Source organism: Cimex lectularius, unplaced genomic scaffold (assembly GCF_000648675.2).
Source record: "Cimex lectularius strain Harlan isolate CLEC.00 unplaced genomic scaffold, Clec_2.1 scaffold22, whole genome shotgun sequence".
NCBI lineage: Eukaryota > Metazoa > Arthropoda > Insecta > Hemiptera > Cimicidae > Cimex > Cimex lectularius.
Window position 1 is genome coordinate 2,427,556 of NW_019392657.1, and position 17,857 is coordinate 2,445,412.

The following is a 17,857-nucleotide window of genomic DNA, read 5'->3' on the forward strand; positions in this document are numbered from 1 at the left end:
GAATAATTGTGAAACATAGAACACACCTTGAGGACATCAAAAATGCAACATTCTTTTTTGATAATTCTAGTATCAAGTATGTACTATATTGCAAAAAAAATAAGAATTTTTATATTAATAATAATAATAATAATGACAAAGGCAGTGAAGTTTTGACTTTATATTCTTCTAAAATTATTCAGAAATCGTGAGATGCGGTCTGTGTGATGTAGGTTTCAGAAAAACGTTTTCTTTATCGTGCCAACGTTTTGATCTTTATTGAGATCATCATCAGGGCCTGGGATTTACAAACATTGTTTACATTTAACAAATACATGTAGGATGTGGAAAAAAATGAATTTATACAATGAAAAATATATTTTTTTATATTCAATCAAAGTATTTCTACTTACTCAAAGTGTTTGTCTTCTGTGTAATTGTGCCATTCTTGCGTGTCGTGTTGAGAGTGCCAGTGAGATTTTGCTGTTTTATGTTTATATACGTTGGATTTTGAAGGGGTGGGGAAGGAAGTTGGTACAGAAAAAAGGGATTTTTGTATAAGGTGTCGGCTTCTTTGAGGTGAAAAGAGCCGACGAGGGGCAAAAACGTTGGTAATGGTTTGGCAAGATTATCCTTTCAGGATTATATAGAAAGGGATAAATAGGAAAAGGAAAGCTAAATTTTTGGACAATTATACTATGAAAAATATTTGATGTGTGGAATGTAATGTAATGATATATGTATGTTATCTATATTGAATTTGATTAATGATATTGGCGTAGCTGCGACTGAGTTTACATGTATCTGTTCTGTAATTGATGCTGTGCTTATCTCTGTTGATGTAAATCATTTCTAAAAAGTTACGTTTATGTTTGTTTTGTTCTGTGTGTAATATTTTTGGATTTTTGAAGTCGAAATTGTGTTTGTGTTCAAAATGGAGGGTAGCGAGTGCTGTAGGATTTTGCTTGGGTTTTTTGCAATCATAGAATGTTGCTTTACTCTCTTGTCCAGATGTTGGGATGAAGACCGATGTAAGTTGCCGGACAGTTTAAACAGTTGATTTTGTAGATTGTCAGATTTCTACAAAATCAACTGTTTAAACTGTCCAGCAACTTACATCGGTCTTACATCCCAATATCTGGACAAGAGAGTAAAGCAACATATCTACGATTGCAAAAAAACCCAAGCAAAATCCTACAGCACTCGCTACCCACCATTTTGAACACAAACACAATTTCGACTTCTACAATCCAAAAATATTACACACATAAGCATTAGCATGTAAAAGAATCGCATCAAAATTAGTCAGTGAATGTATCCAAAATCTCCAAAACCTGGGGAAACAACAACCTGATGATATCTTGGGTTCCTGGTCACATAACATAATCTGCAAGACCTTATCAGATTTTATGAGGATTTTTTTGTCAGTGTAACCTCTTAAGATTTTCCAGGGCAGAAGCGTTGATGGCATGTATTTCTGCTTGAAAGACCGAAGTGTACTTCCATAATGATTGCTCATGTTTTGAGCTTGTACAGAAAACGACTGATCCGGTTCCTTCGTTTGTTTTGGAGCCATCTGTGTACCATATCATTGCATCTGATGCTCTCCTGTGTTCTTCCTCTCCTTTATAGTCCATTGAGACTTTATAGGAAGTTGTGAAGATTGTTTCCGGGATCATATAATCAGTCCCCATTTCTAATAATGGGTGTCTCATTTTGTTGATTATGGTTGTATGCCCGAATTGTTTAGTTCCTTTCCAATTTAATTGTTTCTGGAGCCTAAGAGAGCTTTTCCTAGCCTCTCCTTGTATGAATATTTCAAATGGAGATAGGTTTAGCAGAGTTTCTAATGCATTTGTAGGGGTTGTTCTCATCGCCCCTGTGATACATAGGTTTGCTAGTCTTTGTATGCTGCCTAATGTTTGGGTAGCTACTTTTTGTTGAGCTTTGTTCCACCAGATTAGTGATCCATAGGTTATTCTGGGTCTTATTACTGCCGTGCCAATAGGCCATTTTCGGTTTTAGTCCCCAAGATTTTCCCAAGGTCCTTGTGGTCATTATCGATATTTTACTTTTTGCTATAGTATGTTGCAAGTGAGGATTCCAGGTTAATTTCTTATCAAAGATTATTCCTAGATATTTGACCTCATTTTTTAATAGCAGCATTTTGTTATAGAAACGTAATCCTTGTATTTCTATATTTCTTTTCTTGGTGAAAGCAATTAAGGTGGTTTTTGAGGGGTTTACTTTAAGTCCCCGTTTTAAACACCATTACACTTTACAATTTCAAATAGTGCTATCTCTCCAAGAGCATTCAACTTTCATAGTTTATTGCATAAACACCTGCCTCTCAAAATAAAATAAAACATGAATAATTGTTTTCCTTGAAATTAGCACTAAACCGCTACTCAATTGTACCTGACTGCTAAGAAATCACAATCTAGACTCTGGTAAGCAACAGACTCCTCAATAAAACACTGTACAATTCATCAATGTCATCGAGATGTGGACATCTCATCCTCCATTGAACAGAAGCAGTATTGAACGAAGGTTGTCGTGCAAGCTGCAAGATGCTAGGGCGACCCACAACCTACTACCTATTCTTAAAATTGCACCTGTCTAACCATTACTTCAGAGTAATCCAATATCTATCCTATCCAAGTTGGCATCCCACAAGGGAACATTCTTGGACACTTGCCTATCCATGATGATCTTGTCACACTCAAAAACCTTCAAAACCATTCACACTTATTCAGATTATACTACCACCCATTTACTTGAATATAATTTCTACCCTCTGTTGAACAAGTACACTTGGGACTTCACCTGGGCAAATGAAAACACGTTATAAACTATTATCAGCACTACTTGACAGTCAATCCGAACTTCTGACAGCCAGGTAGCCTGAAGGAATTGCCGCATTGATGGTAAAGTCCAGAGTTGTTTGGGACTGCATTAGCGGCCTGTCAGACATTGGGGTTAATTAAATTACCCTTGTCTGGGTGCCAGGGCAGATGGGCAGCGATGAGGTCAATAAATTAGCCAAGGGAAGTTCAGTGGACACCTATTGGCCCTGAACCCTTTTGTGCTGTCAAACTCTGCTCAATGGGAATGTAGCCCGGGAAAGAGGGATGCGAAAAAGTCGAAGGACTATCTCAGAAACTAATGGCAGAACTACTAAATGACGTGCTAGGACGAATAATAGTTGACTGCTAACTGGACACTGCATACTCTAGAGGCATGTGTATAGACTTGGAGTGGCAGAAACAAGCCTGTGCAGATATTGCCAAAAAGTGGAACACGTCCTCTGTGCGAAGGCCTATGTAAGCTGAGATTCCTAACCCTCAGAGAGGAAAAGCCAGCTCTAGATAAAATAAAGGAGATGCACAACAGACCAATACTAGTCGTGGTGCACAGGTTGTAAAGAGACTGGTCTTATCAATCTATCTATGCGAACTTCTACTAAACTAAAGGGTTAAACAATTCTCATTCCTATGCACTTATGTTACCAAACTGCAGGTCAACCAGGCATTTTAACTCCCAATACAAAGATTCCCATTGAAAGGCCTAATGAAAATTGTTAACCCTTCTTTTTATGTATCAAACCTAACCTTACACTGTTTTTGCAGAAGTGGCAAATTATCTAGAGATAGCGTGGGTAGAGAAACAAACAATTATAGAATTGAATTATGGCCATAAAGTCAATGACTTTATGCGCTAGTATTTTACGGCATTCACCCTGTCAGCATTCTGCGTAACTAGAATGGCCTTAGATGACCATGCTGCCACCGGTAAGGTAACTTAAAGACAGTCACAAAAAAATCTATCAATCTCTTAACACCAATGACTTTGTCCGTTATCTCAGTCCACTATAGAAAACACCAATGGCCTCGTTATTCCCTACGTATTGATAATGTAAAAATATGAAGAGTGAAATAAAAAGTGCAGTTCTTTTCTCAGTTATTATTTATTTAGCATTTAGGAGGCTCACTGTTCTTACCACTTTTTTAGTATTTTTATTTTACAGATGTAAAAATCAACTTAAATAACGTATTGGCTAGTCAGGCTTGCACTTGCATCCCAAATAACACTGAAAAAAATATTATTAAAAAAATATCAACTATTTTTTTTAGTCTTTATAAAAAAAATTCTTTACATTAATTTAATTCATTCATAAAAATTTTGTAGGTACATGACATCAATTTAAACATATTTCCTATACTGTTTTTTAAATTTCTCGAAGTGATAATCATCTGTAGCTTTTTCTGCACCCTTTCCTCTTTTGATTCCCTTCTGGGTATAAGGTTGGGAAGTGAGTTTCTCTTGGTTTGCATTGTTCCTTCTGTCAGCTTGCTTATTTGTATTGTGATCTTCGATATTAACTGAAACAACGGAAATAATTAAAATGTGTAATGTACAATACAGAATATAATTTCTTTATTTTTTAAAGTACACTACATACATCGATTGTGTTGAACGAAGTTGACAGCCATATTTGTTGGTACAAACGGAGAAGGCCCATCTTTTTGGTTTTGACTTTCCCATAGAAGTTTAAGCTTTGCTTCTTCAGTGGCTTCGATGTTTTTGATTTTTGCTCTTAACAAATAAAAATTTACAATCAATAACATTTACAGTTTTTACAGTTACAATTAATAATTAAACAACTAACTCAATGCCGAGATCGACTTCTGGAATACCGCTGAGCATCTGGTTTGACAACATTTCTTCATTCCTTTGAGAGGAAGAAATTCTAAGATGATCAGGCACAGCCAATAGAGCAGCCTCCTCGGGCGGACAGTACTTCTTAACTTCTGTTTCGTTTTTCGTTTTCCCTTTCCTCTTAGAAAGCTCGACTTCGATATACTTCATCCTACAAAAGTTCACAAAAATTAACAAAAGCACATTAATAAAGCTTACAAAAATGAATATTACATTTCATCATCTTCATCCCTTTTGTTCGTCTCCGCAGAAAACTGGGTACCAATTCCAGTGTTGTATGCATCATCCTCATTACTGACTTTTCCTTTTTTTAAATTCGCCATGTTTATCAAACCACCGGTTTTTACTTTGAACGGATCAGACTGAAAAATTAAAATGAAAATTAATGTAAGAGTTCCTTTAATATTATTGTTGAATAATAAAACAATGTGCTCACTACTAGGATCTCTTCAGTTTTGGATATTTTTTCACCAAGGGCTAATGTGACAACACTGACACCATTTGGACGTTCCCTCATTTTCTGAATTGTTTTCATTTCTTCAATTTTATTTCTAGTAAATCAAAATGAATATTAGTTAAAAATGATTTATTTTTGTCACTACAAAATAAGACTAAAGAGTTTATTCTTTATACTAGTTGTTATACTAAAAGCTTTAAATTCCAACATCAAACAACAGTACAATAAAAAATAAAATACTTTTTAGTCAATTGATGCTATTAAAATTCATTTGTTGAAAGGTTGGTTTATATAGCTGGACCATTTCTGTTCATTTTCTTACAACCCACCACTGATCAGCAAAAAGTCAAAATTCATCTGACAGAAATATACATAAATTTGGTGTCACACAATTTTTCCAGGGAATACTGACCCTAAGACATAAAAGGTCAAAATATAAAAGCTTAAATCAAATTTAGAAAGACAGCAACTTGTATAAATGCAGTACTGGCATTGGGTCACTATCGGGTCTGTCTTCACTCGCGAGTTTGTTGAACTACTCAAATGCATTTCAGTGACATCATTAGTGAGGAACTCCTAATTTCTCTTAAAGAAAAGTAAAAGAGAAGAAGTTCCAACTTGTCCAAAACTTAACAGCAATTCTCTGTTGGCCAACTCACACGAGCAACCAAAAAAAAAATTGTGTGGTTTCTTGAAGATCCTCTTGAGCCCCTTGAAGATTCCTTCGCAGTCCCCTGTAGTTCCACAATCTTACGAAAACCACAAAAAAATTCCAGCAACCGACTTTTCTTTTCTCGCATTCGTATTGTCTCTCGTCCTGTCATAACCGCTCTTCGCCGGTCGGCCCCTCTCCTCTCGAGCACTTCTTGCAGTTCTCTTTGCTACCTGTCCTCTACTTACCAAAAGAGTTTTAGACCCTCCGTGTCATCGCCCAGCTTTCTTATGAGGTCCTGCGTCTTGAGCTGGCCACACTATACTACCCCCACAAAAAAAGAAATAACCAAACTTTTTTTGTCTTCTATGACCTTACTTCTCTTTATCATATGTTACAACCATAATAACTAAAATGGTCAGAAATGGCCAAGTTCAACACCTCACAGAACTCAAGATGGAAGCACAATACTTGACTTTAGTGACATTGTTTACTATCATAATGCAATAAAAAAACTTACAAAACATTAGTTTCTTCATCTGAGTCAATATCATCCTTTTTCCTAAAGTTGGACTTCTTGGATCTTATCTTTTTAAAGGTTACACTCGAAGGCTCTTCTTCCGTTGACATTTCTTCTTGTTCGTCCACTAATAAATTAGAATAAACTCTATTACTGTCAATAACAGCCCACAAATCATATTAAAACAACAAATTACAAGGTAACCAAAATAGCTCGTGCGGTTTTTCATTTGTTATTATTTTAATAATGTTAATCAACATTTCTATTTACATAATATATTAACATCACATAGTTTGTTCATACAGAAAAAGTGCCTTGAACAGTTCACTGTAAATTATTGAATATTTTCTTTCTCATGGCAAAACCTATGAGTTCATGCATTCTTATTGTGTGAATTTTAGCTCACTGTCAGTACTAGAGTGGCCGATGTGGCTTGCAGAATTGCACTGGATTCGGTGAGTGCACTGCCAGTGGTTCAAAAAGTTTGTTTCTGAGAATGAGGGGATTGAAGATGAACCACGGTCTGGTAGGCCTTCTGTCTTTAATAACAACAAATTTATGGAAGCTATCGAACCTATTTCTAGTCAAACAAATCCAGATCTTACCAGTGTAAGTGATGAAACCATTCATTCTAGCTTACATCGACTTGGGAAAATGAAGAAGTTCAGCAAACGGGTTTTCACAAATTGACCGACAGTAACAAGCGTCAGCATTTAAACATTTGCTTTTCATTGTTTTTACGGCACAATGTAGAGATGTATTTTTGACCGGAGTACACCAGGGTGTCACCAAATCACCCGTCATTGCGAAAAGCAAATATTACCAACAAAAAGTGAATCTATGTACTCACCTTCTATGGTTTGTGTTTGGTGGAATTCGACAGTAAATGAGCCCTATGAATTCCTGCCACCATCAGTGCAGAAATCTACGCAAACCAACATCTAGGATCTATTGACCTTGCCCAGAAACAACATGCTCTTGTGTACAAGGTGTAATCTTTCACCAGGACATCACGAGACATACAACCAGACAACGGAGACGATAATCTTATTCTTACTGAGAAGTCCTACCACACCCTCCGTACACTCCAAACCTGGATGGACAATAACACGCAGGAGTTCAATAGTCGCCAACAGCTGGAAAACAGTTGAATTTATTTTTTGAGCCTCTTTCCAAACTTTTACAGGAATGGCATAATGCAGATGCCGATGGAGACTATTTCCCAGAATAAAATATTTCTAAACTAATTTTAATCGTGACAATTATTAAACCTTTAAACCCATACGAACTTTTATGGTTACCTGATAAAATTCACTAACTGAAAAAAATTACCTTTTTTAATTTTTATTAAATTTATAGTTTTTCAAGATCAAGTTTTGTAAAATACTGCAATGCAAATATAGTTATATACGTTTACTAATGAATATAAAAATTAAATTATATAAAACTGTATTATTGTATATAACATTTTTATTTGAAAATATAATTCAGAATATGTATAATAGTACGTACAAAATGCCAATCGTTCAATGCTAGAAATAAAGAAGATTAGTACTAGTTAGTAGTTAGTATTTTTGTTGTTTTTGTTTTGATAGTTTTCCCTTCATAAAAGTGTTCACCTGTCAATGTGGCCAATTTCAGTATCTTGTAAAATTGGTCCTTAAATTTTATTTTAACCAACTGTAATAACAAAATACTCCTAGAACTACTAATTCTGTTAAAAAGCCGAAATAAATATTTCTATCTCAATTATCATTGAGAAAATTTTTAGCTGATATTTTAAATTATATATACTTGTATCTCATTCCCTAAGAATTTTTTTGTTCAAAAAAGTGTACAGAGAAAAAAGAACAAAGATATAGTGTACACAATTGCAATTATATACTATTTCAACTTTATTACTACTAATTTGCCAATGTTGGTCAATTGGTCGTACCGTTGTGTAATGTTGTGTGAGGTTATTTCTTTCTAGTTGTTGATGTTCAGCAGTTCGACCGTGGCACGTGTCCTTTTCTGAACTTTTGTCAACATTTTAGCTGGATCTAAGTTGATTTTGTAAGGAATATCGTTATTTTTAAGGTACGAATATTTTGTCAACGATTTTACCCGTTATTTATTAGAAATTATCAAATTTTCGATTATTTTGAACTTGTTTGTTTGGTTTTTACTTGAAAAGGTGTATACAGTTTCATAAGACAACCCACTTTTTAACGTTGATTGAAAAAGGATCGGGAATGAGGCCAAAAATTAAAGGCAGATCCTTAGCATTTGAGAAGGCTGATCACAAAATAACTACATATTAATGTTTGGTGATTAGTGACCGTTAGTCGATGATTATTCAGAAATCGTGAGGTTTGGTCTGGTGTGATGTAGGTTTCAGAAAAACATTTTCTTTATCGTGCCAACGTTTCGATCTTTATTGAGATCATCTTCAGGGCCTGGGATTTACAATCATTGTTTAAATTTAACAAATACTTGTAGGATGTGGAAAAAAGTGAATTAATGCTATGGAAAACATATTTTTTATATTCAATCAAGGTATTTCTACTCACTCAAAGTATTTGTCTTCTGTGTAATTGTGCCATTCTCGCGTGTCGTGTTGAGAGTGCCAGTGCGATATTGCTGTTTTATGTTTATGTACGTTGGATTTTGAAGTGGTATTGGGTGGGGAAGTCGTTATAGAAAGATATTTTTGTATAAGAAGTCAGCTTCTTTGAGGTTTCTGAGGAAAAGATCCGATAAAGGGAAAAAACGTTGGTAACGGTTTGGTCAGATTATATATTTCAGGATTATATAGACAGGGATAAATAAGAAAAGGAAAGCTAAATTGTTGAAAATTAGACTGTGTCAAAATGTTTGATGTGTGGAATGTGATGAATTTTTTATGTTATGTGTTTTGTGATGAAATATGTATGTTATCGATATTGAATTTAATTAATGATATTGGCGTAGCTGCGACTGAGTTTACATGTATCTGTTCTGTAATTGATGCTGTGTCTGTTGATGTAAATCATTTCTAAAAAGTTACGTTTATGTTTGTTTTGTTCTGTGTGTAATATTTTTGGATTTTTGAAGTCGAAATTGTGTTTGTGTTCAAAATGGAGGGTAGCGAGTGCTGTAGGATTTTGCTTGGGTTTTTTGCAATCGTAGATATGTTGCTTTACTCTCTTGTCCAGATATTGGGATGTAAGACCGATGTAAGTTGCCGGACAGTTTAAACAATTGATTTTGTAGATTACGTCAGATTTATTTGTTATTGGTGTGAAATCTTTAATTTTGGAAAAAAGTGTTTGAATTGTTTTATAATTTTTGAAAGCTACTTTTGAAGTTATCGGACGAGAGAAATGTGTTTAATTTATGTAAATGAATGGCATGGAAATGTATGCTGGTTTGTTTGTATTTTATAGATTTGATGTAGTATTATTAGTAATAGTGGATGGTACCCTGGTGTGGATTAACCCACATTTTATTGAGTGGTGTATCAAAGAGTATTTAAGACTAAATTAGCTCTGGCTTCCTGAGAAGGTCTTTCACGGAAAAATCTACAAATTTGAATATTGTTAAAACCTATTCTTTTTATGTAAGGTCTTGGTTGAGATGAAAAAGTCAGTATCATGAGTGGGATTCGAACCCACTACTCTATAATACGCTTCTCAGACCACTTGAGCTACCGCGACTTCCATCCTCGGACACCAACTCCCCATCTCAACATATAACCTTTTGAATTTTCCTTCTTTTTGCCATTTTTCAAATGTCGTGTAATCAGGATTCAATTCTCAGTGACGTTGGTGTCCAAGTGGACAGCAGCGGCGTATTAATCTGAAGGTCATAGGTTCAAATCCCGCTCGTGGCAATAACTTTTTCTTGTCAACCAAGACATTACCTAAAAAGAATAATTAATTGAAATAAATAAATAAAATAAATTTGTTAAAACATTCAGAGACAGCATTTTAATTGTTATACAGCACAGATAGTTCTTCATAAATAATAATAAAGTGGGAGTTTATGGGCCTACAAACAGCTGAGGTCATCGCAGGCTCTCTGCATGTTTTCCTTCTTTTCCTCTTTTTTTGCGCATATGTTGTTTGCAGCCATTTGAGCGTCTCGATTTGGTTACTGACTCTCTGATTTCAAATATATACACTGATTGTTTGATATCCTAGAATGCTACTTCTCGTTTGTACCTCAGGTTGTCAAATATGGAATAGAATCAAAACATACAATACGTATATATATACATCACCACAAACGTCTGGTCACATTAACTCCCCCAGAGTACTCGATATTCTTCGGGGCGGGGTTAAATCCCCCTTCCTTCATGCTAATAAATTACATTCATTCCAATAAATTAACATAAAGTCAACACAGACACACATAAACTGTATACATTTAAAAATCCCCCCGAGGTACCGGAACACGATCTGTGCCCCGCTACCATGCCCCAAGTCTACATACAGGTCCAAAATATTGCTATGTACATCAAGCCTTCTACAATTGAAAAGGTGCTCGACCGTTATTCTATCCTTGCATAACAGGCACCTGTGCAGTCACTTTGTGTCCAGAAGGTGCCCATACGTTATTCTTGTACTACCTATGCGTAGTCTTGTCACTATGGCCTTTTCCCTTTTCAAACCGTTCTCCGTGTTTTTCATAAATAAAACATATTTTTGTTAGGGATTATTTTGTTACATCCTGTTAGGTGTAAGAAGTACTGAAACTAACATAAATTTTTAATTAATTATTTAAATTGCATCCATAATTGAATAAATTGGTTGGTTTTACTCCTATATTTTTATTGGCTAATGAGCTTGTATCATTTGTTGCCATCTCATTATTTTTAGTACTAACAAGTAAATAATCTTGCTTTTGTTAGTTATATTAAATCTTGATCAAATAATGATATACATTTTGAATTTCATTTACAGGTACAAATACAAAAATGGCTAAAAGTTTGAGAAGTAAATGGAAGCGAAAAATGAAAGTCATCAAGAGAGAGCGTTATGGAAAAAAAGAACTTGAAAAACTTAAGGCCATCGTTGAAACATTTAACGTAAAATCATCTAACGATGTTCAAATGACGGAATTACAAGATTGTGTTACAGGTAAATCAGTTGACGAGTACTGACGGAAGTAGAGCACCTTTCAGTTAATTACTTGACTTCTTTTCAGTTATTTCACCTCCTTCAACTAGTGTTGAACAGGCAGAAGACAACACGGAAATGGAATGCGACGGAGGAAAAATAAAAATCTACAACCCACAAACGATGAAGGACCAATACGGAAATTATCCTGTTTGGATGAGCTCCCATAGAAAGAAGAAAATAATGAAAAGAGAAAAGAAAATGAACAAAAATCGAAAAAGGAGAGATAAGCTGGCAAAAAATATATACTAAAATATATAATATAAAACATAAGAACTGTATTATTTTTTCTTAGTTCTAATCAAAAAAATTCAAAATAAGACTTGGACTCTTTACAGAGAATATTAAAACATAAAATAAATAAAAATAGGTTACAAAATATAATGCAACAAATAATAATTAATAAATAAAATTTGTATGACATCCACCAACACAGTATGAATGTAAGAAATAGGAATAAAGGAAAAGTATAAAAGGTAGAAGAAAAAGAGAATAGAAATAGGATAATGTTAGTTTGATCAAATCATGGATTGTTTGCAAATGTTGAAAGCTTCACACCTGAAAGCCTGAAAAGGGTGGGCTGACCTATGCCGTGGAAGGATAAAAACAGACCCCAGCTAAATGAATCGTTCATACATTTGAATCTATGATGCAAGCATTTTATATTTAAACTATTGATGTGTCAAAGATTAGTGGTATCATAATTTTAAGGGGGATTTAAATAATTAAAAGTATTTTTGAAAGAATATATTATAAACAGTTAGATGAAAAATTTAAAACTAACTAGAACTTTCACTTTTTGGTTCCTCAGGTTTTAATTCTATAGGTAATCTATCTCCCCATGAACTTGAGCGTGCACAATGATGGGTGATTCTGCAAACAGAAAATTTTAACATTTAACAATATTAATTTTAAGAAGAAGAACACTAAATTTAGCATTAATTAAGGTTTTTAGTTGAGATGAAAAAAAGTTAATGGCACGAGCGGGATTTCTTCGGCTAGATACACCGCTGCTCTACCACTTGAGCTATCGTGACCTCGATCCACTCGGACATCAACTTCCTATCTCAACCACACCTTATGAGTTTTCCCTCCTTCTTGCCATTAAAAAAAAAAAAAAAAAAAAAAAAAAAAGGAGGGAAAACTCATAAGGTGTGGTTGAGATAGGAAGTTGATGTCCGAGTGGATCGAGGTCACGATAGCTCAAGTGGTAGAGCAATGGCGTATCTAGCCGAAGATCGTGGGTTCGAATCCCACTTGTGCCGTTAACTTTTTTTCATCTCAACTAAAAACCTTAATTAATTGTAATGATTTAATTGGTCAAGTGGACCACGAAATTAGTGAAATTAAATTTAGCACGTACTTTCCATGTTTCCCATTGCTGATGATTACTTCTTGACGAGTGCCAAATTTAGTACACAAACGACAGATCGCATGACGTGATCTGACAAGAACAGGGCTTATAATCCTTGGCCATTGCTTATCGTTAACCTCTCTCATTCCTAAAAAGAAAACTTCATATATAACTCAATGTTAAAAATTATTCAGAGATCGTGAGATGCAGTCTGGTGTGATGTAGGTTTAGAAAAACATTTCTCGATCTCTAAATAATTAACAATCACTAAATACCACACATTAATTTTAAAAGCTTACCCTTTGCAAATACAACGTAAGAATAATATTCTTTGCCTTGTGCACGACTAGAGAGCTTTACACTCATATAATTAGCTTCAAAACGACAAACTGAATTTTTATTAGCACTTGGACATGGAAAATCATGCGGACACTGATAATTTTTAATAGATTATTAATTTACATTAATCAAATAATTAGTACGGGATTTTTTTACTTACTGGTGCCAAAATATGGGAAGAATACTGTTCATTCTCTTTATTAAGTCCTAATATAAAATCTCTAGCTTCATTCAGTACCTAGCAAAATACATAAAAGTATTTAGGGTAAAGCATGGAAAAGAAATGAAGAAAAAAACAGCTTACTTTAAAACCAGAGTTTGTTCCTTGTTCAACAAGTACAAGAATATGTTTAGTTTTCTGCCATAGATTTAATATTGTCTCAAGACGAGTTGTCAAAGATGGAAGTTCCAAAAGAGTATAAGCACAAGTTACTATATCATAATTTTCCTGTTTACAAAATGCAAAATGCGATAATTTTTTTTAATATTTAAAAAACTAGTTTCTTACTTTCATAGATGCAGGGAGAAACTGCCTTTGGAAAATTTTATCCTTCAACGATTTATCTTTAAGAAGTGCACATATATCATAAGACAGATCATTCATATCAGATGAAGAGTCAACGGTGTAAATATGCTTCAACGTTTTAGGCCAAATCGAATTAGCAGCCCTTAAATTATTTTAATTCAATCATTCAAAATGATTGTGTCAGATTATATTACATACCATATCACTGTTCCCACACCCGAAGCGAAATCGAACAATGTCTTAGGCTTGAAATCATGGCACAAAGATATCTCATGAAATATTTGAGACAGGACTGCAAATTCTGGGGCGGCCCTTGAAAATAGATAAACCAGTCCTTTGTGCCTTGCATATTCAATTTTCTGCCAATTGTACAACCTTTGTTTTAAGAGAATATCCACTTTAGTTTTTATTACTTGCGAGTAATATTTTTTCTCGTCAGCATCCATATCATTTAAATTGACTGCCACTGCAATGAAACAATGTAAGAATATTTTCAGACTGACAGTTGAAATAGAAATGATGAATGATGGAGTGAGTGCGGTGTTCAATCCTTTTTAAAAAGATAGTTCCTACTCACAGTAAGTACTGTTGAAATTCTAACCTGTATCAACAACTTCAGAATGACACTCTTGCCTTTTCTGTAGAATGACATCTTTCTCTGGAGGTTCTTTTCTTGAGAATAAAAATCTAGAGAATTCATACCCTTCCTTTATCAACATTTGCCTCGGTGTATCTAAAAAATGATACGTTTTAAAATCACTGTAGGGTTTGTTGAAAATTGAAGAACTGTTCTAGTTTAGGTATAATTAACTGAAAATTTAATAGTAAAATTTGAGAAAGGTGCAGCACCGGCAACATTAGAACATCAAGTAAGCGTAGAACCGAATATGTTAAAAATAGGTTTGAACAATGTGTAAAGTAAATCATGCTGGACTAAATACTAGCACGAAAGCTATCTGAAAAGTTTAAGAGCGACCTTGCCAACTGAAATATCACTTAAAAAATTGGAAAAACTTAGACAAGTGCTTGCCAATTCAAAAAGAAGCATACTACAGAAGTTCTGGCACTTTGGAAAGTCAAAACACCCAAAAAAGCTGTAATGGTACAAATAATGCCAGACTTGAGCTGAAGATTGAGAATCACTATTGAAACACGAAAGACCAAATCAGTGAGAATAGGCAGACTGAAATGCTAACAGGAAAATTACAAATTCACAGACACTCTCACAACCTATTAGTGATCAAATTCTTAAAAGTGATCCAAGAAGAAATCTGAATTATATTTTTCCTAGGTCTAAATCAACTAATCTGGTTTTATTGGCAATAAAGGCACCTAGATTTTGTCAGTCCTGCCTTCAGCTATTCAAGGGTTCAACGGTTTCAAGTCATTTCAGCTTCTAACAGATGCAATTTTTAACCCAAGTGCACTCATACTCTCACTCGTTCATAAATACATTTTTCCACTCATTTAGGGCGATGAAGTATCCAATATTCCTTCATTCTGGGAAGAAAAAATATATTATAAGGAAAACTAGCTTTTGTAACCAACATAAATTTAAAAGATGCTCTTTAAATTAATAAAACTTTCATAAAAAATAATTAGCACAGAAACAAATATTCCATGTTACATACTAGAATAAATTATACATTTATTCATTTTTGTTTGAGAAAGAACTCAATTACCTCCTATAACAATGTCAATGGCTTTCATCACATCTTGAGGTAAGCTGAAAACAGGCCGTTTCAAAATACCTGGGTGCTTTCTAGGTTTCAATTCATTTTTCTCAATCTGTTCATAAATTTCAGCCTCCAATTTAACAAAAACTCGGACTGTTGTCGAAAACTGAAATTAAAACATTGTAGAAAGTTCGTCTTTCTCTTGATAACAACTTACTTACATTTCTTGCAATGTGTGAATAACGATGTAAGTGCGTTAACATTTTAAATTCCTTTTATAAGCCAAGTATTAGTTTACAAAATTAAAACTGCCATTTTCAGTTTATAAGATCTGAAAATTACAAGTAAAGTTTAAAATGAACAATAAATTTATAGTTAGTATAAAGAATAAATCCATTATATTTAATGGTCTGATTGACCAAATTATTTCTTTCAATTAATCTTTTTATGTTAGGTCTCAGTTGAAATGAAAAAGCTAATGTCACGAGCGGGATTCGAATGCACGACCTTCAGCTCAATACGCCACTGCTCTACCACTTGAGCTATCATGACTCGGACACCAACTCCCCATCTCAACCTACAACCTACAATAAAGAATAAATATTACTCATGTTATGCTGAACCGGTTACTTATTGGGTCCATCTTCAGAAATTCTCCATGAACGAGTTACTGAAGGCGGCTTAATGATGAAACTCTTTTGAGTTCAACAAACCTGCGAGTGCAGTGGTAAGTGACCCAATGTCGGTTCAGCACGAGTTGACCGACTTGCAAACCAACATACAGCAAGTCATTACTCACGTTATTTCAATTTTTTTTAAACAATTGAAATGAATTGAAGGATTTTCAGTCCTTGTTAGCATGTTATTAAAACTATGGCTAATATTAGAAAAGCTTAAATATGTGCTGTCAGATTTGACCCATAGTTAACTTTTTTAAAACGATTATCATATAAAAATAATTTAAAATACACAATGTCCTTATTGTTTTATTTAATACCATTTTCTTAGGTGGATTTGTTGAACTGCTTTACATCACAAACGTTCAGAATATCCATTAGAACTGTGGGTTAAGAGTCAGCAACTTAATTGTTATACCCAAGTATCAGTGGATAAATCATAAGATAGAAAAAGAACACAGCGAAAAAATGATGTAGTTGAGAAGCATTTTGACTATTCTCTATATCAATTTTATTTGCTTTACTAGGTTTCCTCAAAATATACCTTTTGCGCTGTTATAACTTTTCATTATAACATCAGCGTGCACCTCTCTATAAACGCTTTCATGCACGTGGTTTGTATCCATTTTAAAAAAATTAAATCATTACATTTTTTTAAATTACTGCTCATTGTTTTTTTTCTTTCTTAAAGCTTTTATCATAAATTGTACTTTTAAGTTCTAAATATATGTGGTAATAAAATGACAATACTACAGCAGCTCTCTCTTGATACTAGCGATTTAAACTTCCTATAAGTCATTCAAATATTCCCGGCAAGGAGAGAGCTAATGCAGCTACTAGAGAAAGACTTAGAATAGGACACTTTATTAAAAGTCAGCAGAGATGACTTGATTGCAATCTTCAAAAAAAAAATATATATATATATATATATCTACAATGGCAGAAAGAATGATACTCAGCCAAAGACAATAAACTGCGGGTAATTAAAGATCAAAGTCATGTTCCTCGTCGTTTAGGTCAAGCAGAAGTGAAGAGGTTGTCTTAAGTAGGTTGAGAATTGGGCATTGTAGAATCACCAAGGTTCACCTAATGTGACCCCCCATCGATATGTGGGGTGTGAAACAGTATAATAATTATAAGACATATTTTGTTGTAGTGTCATGCAGAAAGTAATCTAAGAACAATTGTACACTAATTAAAACAGCAATATCTCACTGGCACTCTCAACATGACATGCAAGAATGGCACACTTATGCAGAAAACAGACACTTTGAGCTAGTAGAAATACTTTGATTGAATATAAAAAATATATTTTTTGCATTGTATTAATTCACTTTTTCCACATCCTTCATGTATTTGTTAAATTTAAACAATGTAAATCCCAGGCCGTGAAGATGATCTCAATAAAAATTGAAACATTGGCACGATAAAGAAAATGTTTTTCTGAAACCTACATCACACCAGACCGCATCTCACGATTTCTGAATAATCATTGTACACTAAATTACTAAATTAAATATCGGAGAATATAGCAAAATTATTCTTATTTCTGGCAGCTGCCAATCTAATCAATAAAACATGAACAGCTGCCATCTTGAGTATCAACTAGAAGTTGGTAATTAGGGGAAAATTTAGGACCCCTCTAGGTTGATTGACCCCTGCTCTGGAGGACAGGTGATCATTGGTTTCTTTGTTTTATGAAACCCTGGCAGAAGGGGTTTGGGTGACCCTTTCAAAGTCCGTGAGAATAAATATGAATAAGAAATCTAAAGCTTCTTCTATCGCCTTCTGTCTTCTCAGGTTGCCAGGTTCACCTG

At 34.1% G+C, this 17,857-nt stretch overlaps 3 protein-coding genes across 10 annotated transcripts; 1 reads left to right on the forward strand and 2 right to left on the reverse strand.

The window, feature by feature from the left end:
* Nucleotides 1-3,929: 3,929 nt before the first annotated feature.
* On the reverse strand, nt 3,930-8,898 carry LOC106664036 (telomere length and silencing protein 1 homolog). Of its 8 annotated transcripts, XM_014389422.2 has the most exons (9): nt 7,840-7,940; nt 7,660-7,713; nt 6,328-6,454; nt 5,135-5,249; nt 4,912-5,060; nt 4,649-4,849; nt 4,442-4,575; nt 4,136-4,361; nt 3,930-4,069 (listed from the first exon to the last, which is right to left on the reverse strand). In XM_014389422.2, the coding sequence occupies exons 3-8, from the start codon at nt 6,435-6,437 to the stop codon at nt 4,183-4,185; spliced, it is 888 nt and encodes a 295-aa protein (XP_014244908.1). In that variant the 5' UTR covers nt 6,438-6,454; nt 7,660-7,713; nt 7,840-7,940; the 3' UTR covers nt 3,930-4,069; nt 4,136-4,182. The 8 variants fall into 8 exon arrangements, with proteins under 8 accessions (XP_014244908.1, XP_014244904.1, XP_014244924.1 ...); XM_014389418.2 differs by lacking the exons at nt 7,660-7,713; nt 7,840-7,940 and adding an exon at nt 8,880-8,898; XM_014389438.2 differs by lacking the exons at nt 7,660-7,713; nt 7,840-7,940 and adding an exon at nt 8,264-8,431.
* LOC106664074 (protein LLP homolog) lies at nt 8,199-11,735 on the forward strand. The gene is made up of 3 exons (XM_014389455.2): nt 8,199-8,406; nt 11,253-11,429; nt 11,497-11,735. Exons 2-3 carry the CDS (start codon nt 11,267-11,269, stop codon nt 11,718-11,720), a joined length of 387 nt encoding a protein of 128 aa, XP_014244941.1. The 5' UTR covers nt 8,199-8,406; nt 11,253-11,266; the 3' UTR covers nt 11,721-11,735.
* A 465-nt stretch (nt 11,736-12,200) lies between these two features.
* Nucleotides 12,201-16,643, reverse strand: LOC106664029 (methyltransferase-like protein 17, mitochondrial). The gene is made up of 11 exons (XM_014389392.2): nt 16,361-16,643; nt 15,585-15,694; nt 15,370-15,529; nt 14,289-14,420; nt 13,886-14,153; nt 13,670-13,829; nt 13,466-13,609; nt 13,322-13,399; nt 13,122-13,254; nt 12,832-12,970; nt 12,201-12,341 (listed from the first exon to the last, which is right to left on the reverse strand). Exons 2-11 carry the CDS (start codon nt 15,624-15,626, stop codon nt 12,248-12,250), a joined length of 1,350 nt encoding a protein of 449 aa, XP_014244878.1. The 5' UTR covers nt 15,627-15,694; nt 16,361-16,643; the 3' UTR covers nt 12,201-12,247.
* Between the last annotated feature and the right edge of the window lie 1,214 nt (nt 16,644-17,857).

Coding starts and splice junctions, on each gene's coding strand:
- LOC106664036 (XM_014389405.2), bottom strand. CDS start 6,587: ATGTTGATTAACATTATTAAAATAATAACAAATGAAAAACCGCACGAG. Junction 5,250..6,327: donor GATGAAGAAACTAATGTTTT/GTAAGTTTTTTT, acceptor TTGATTTACTAG/AAATAAAATTGAAGAAATGA. Junction 4,362..4,441: donor CTTCGTTCAACACAATCGAT/GTATGTAGTGTA, acceptor CCGTTGTTTCAG/TTAATATCGAAGATCACAAT.
- LOC106664074 (XM_014389455.2), top strand. CDS start 11,267: ATGGCTAAAAGTTTGAGAAGTAAATGGAAGCGAAAAATGAAAGTCATC. Junction 11,430..11,496: donor ATTACAAGATTGTGTTACAG/GTAAATCAGTTG, acceptor ACTTCTTTTCAG/TTATTTCACCTCCTTCAACT.
- LOC106664029 (XM_014389392.2), bottom strand. CDS start 15,626: ATGTTAACGCACTTACATCGTTATTCACACATTGCAAGAAAT. Junction 13,610..13,669: donor TTCTCCCTGCATCTATGAAA/GTAAGAAACTAG, acceptor TTTTGTAAACAG/GAAAATTATGATATAGTAAC. Junction 12,971..13,121: donor TTACGTTGTATTTGCAAAGG/GTAAGCTTTTAA, acceptor TTTTCTTTTTAG/GAATGAGAGAGGTTAACGAT.